At 43.0% G+C, this 930-nt stretch overlaps 1 protein-coding gene across 1 annotated transcript in view; it reads left to right on the top strand.

Moving 5' to 3' along the window:
• marchf5l (membrane-associated ring finger (C3HC4) 5, like) overlaps positions 1 to 930 on the top strand; it is a 10,564-nt gene that overhangs the window by 6,474 nt on the left and 3,160 nt on the right. Inside the window, exon 6 of the mRNA XM_032510807.1 lies at positions 252 to 418. Within this exon, the coding sequence (XP_032366698.1) occupies positions 252 to 418 (167 nt within the window). The remainder of the gene's footprint in view (positions 1 to 251; positions 419 to 930) is intronic.

Below are 930 nucleotides of genomic sequence, written 5' to 3' on the forward strand. Positions count from 1 at the left end.
ACACACACACACACACACACACACACCACATACTCCCCACAAACACCCACACACATCTGACACACGGTACACACAAACACTCCCCACACACACACACACACACACACACGCACGTACAAACACCACACTCCCCATGAACACACACATATACCTACTCCCCCCGCACATAAGCCCGCGCACACACACTCTACACACGTACACACACACACACACACACCATAACACCAATCCCCCTGACTGTCTTGTCTCAGGTGCCCGGCGCTACGTCCCCCGAGTCCCTGCAGACGGGTTCGGAGCAGGAGACCACCTCTCGGTGTCCAGGACTCTGTGTGGAGCGCTGGTCTTCCCCTCCATCGCCAGCCTGGTGGGACGGCTGCTGTTCAGACGGATGTCCTCTAGTCTGCAGCGCACTGTGCTGGTGAATACACCCCGTCTGTTATTTAATATTCCGTGGACATGTGTCTTTATTTAATCAACTAGCTGTCAACTACTAAATGAATCTCTAGCGTGAAGCTTGCATTGACATTATGTGACGTTGGGTTTAGCTTTCTTTAACCCTTGTGTCTTCTTCCCGTCAAAATTGAAAATCAACATTTTTTTATTGTTGTTCTAACTTTTTCTTATGTATTTGTCCCTTTTTCAATGTTTTTTCAATGTTTGTCACTTTTTTTGACGTTTAACTCCACGTAACACTAACTTTTTAACTTTAGTTTTACAGTTATTTTGGCAATTTATGGTCATTAAACCTCCTTTCTAGGAAATTATACCTAATGTTTGAGTTAGAAAAGCAGAAATTAGGAATTATTGAAAAATATGAAAAGTAGAAGCATTGAATTTTGTACTGATGGTATAAAAGAAAGCGTTGGCTATACTCAACTATGTTATTATTGGAAGAAATTAAACAGGACATTGATATAGGCCATACATGAG

The sequence above is a fragment of the Etheostoma spectabile genome, chromosome 3 (assembly GCF_008692095.1).
Source record: "Etheostoma spectabile isolate EspeVRDwgs_2016 chromosome 3, UIUC_Espe_1.0, whole genome shotgun sequence".
Lineage (NCBI taxonomy): Eukaryota > Metazoa > Chordata > Actinopteri > Perciformes > Percidae > Etheostoma > Etheostoma spectabile.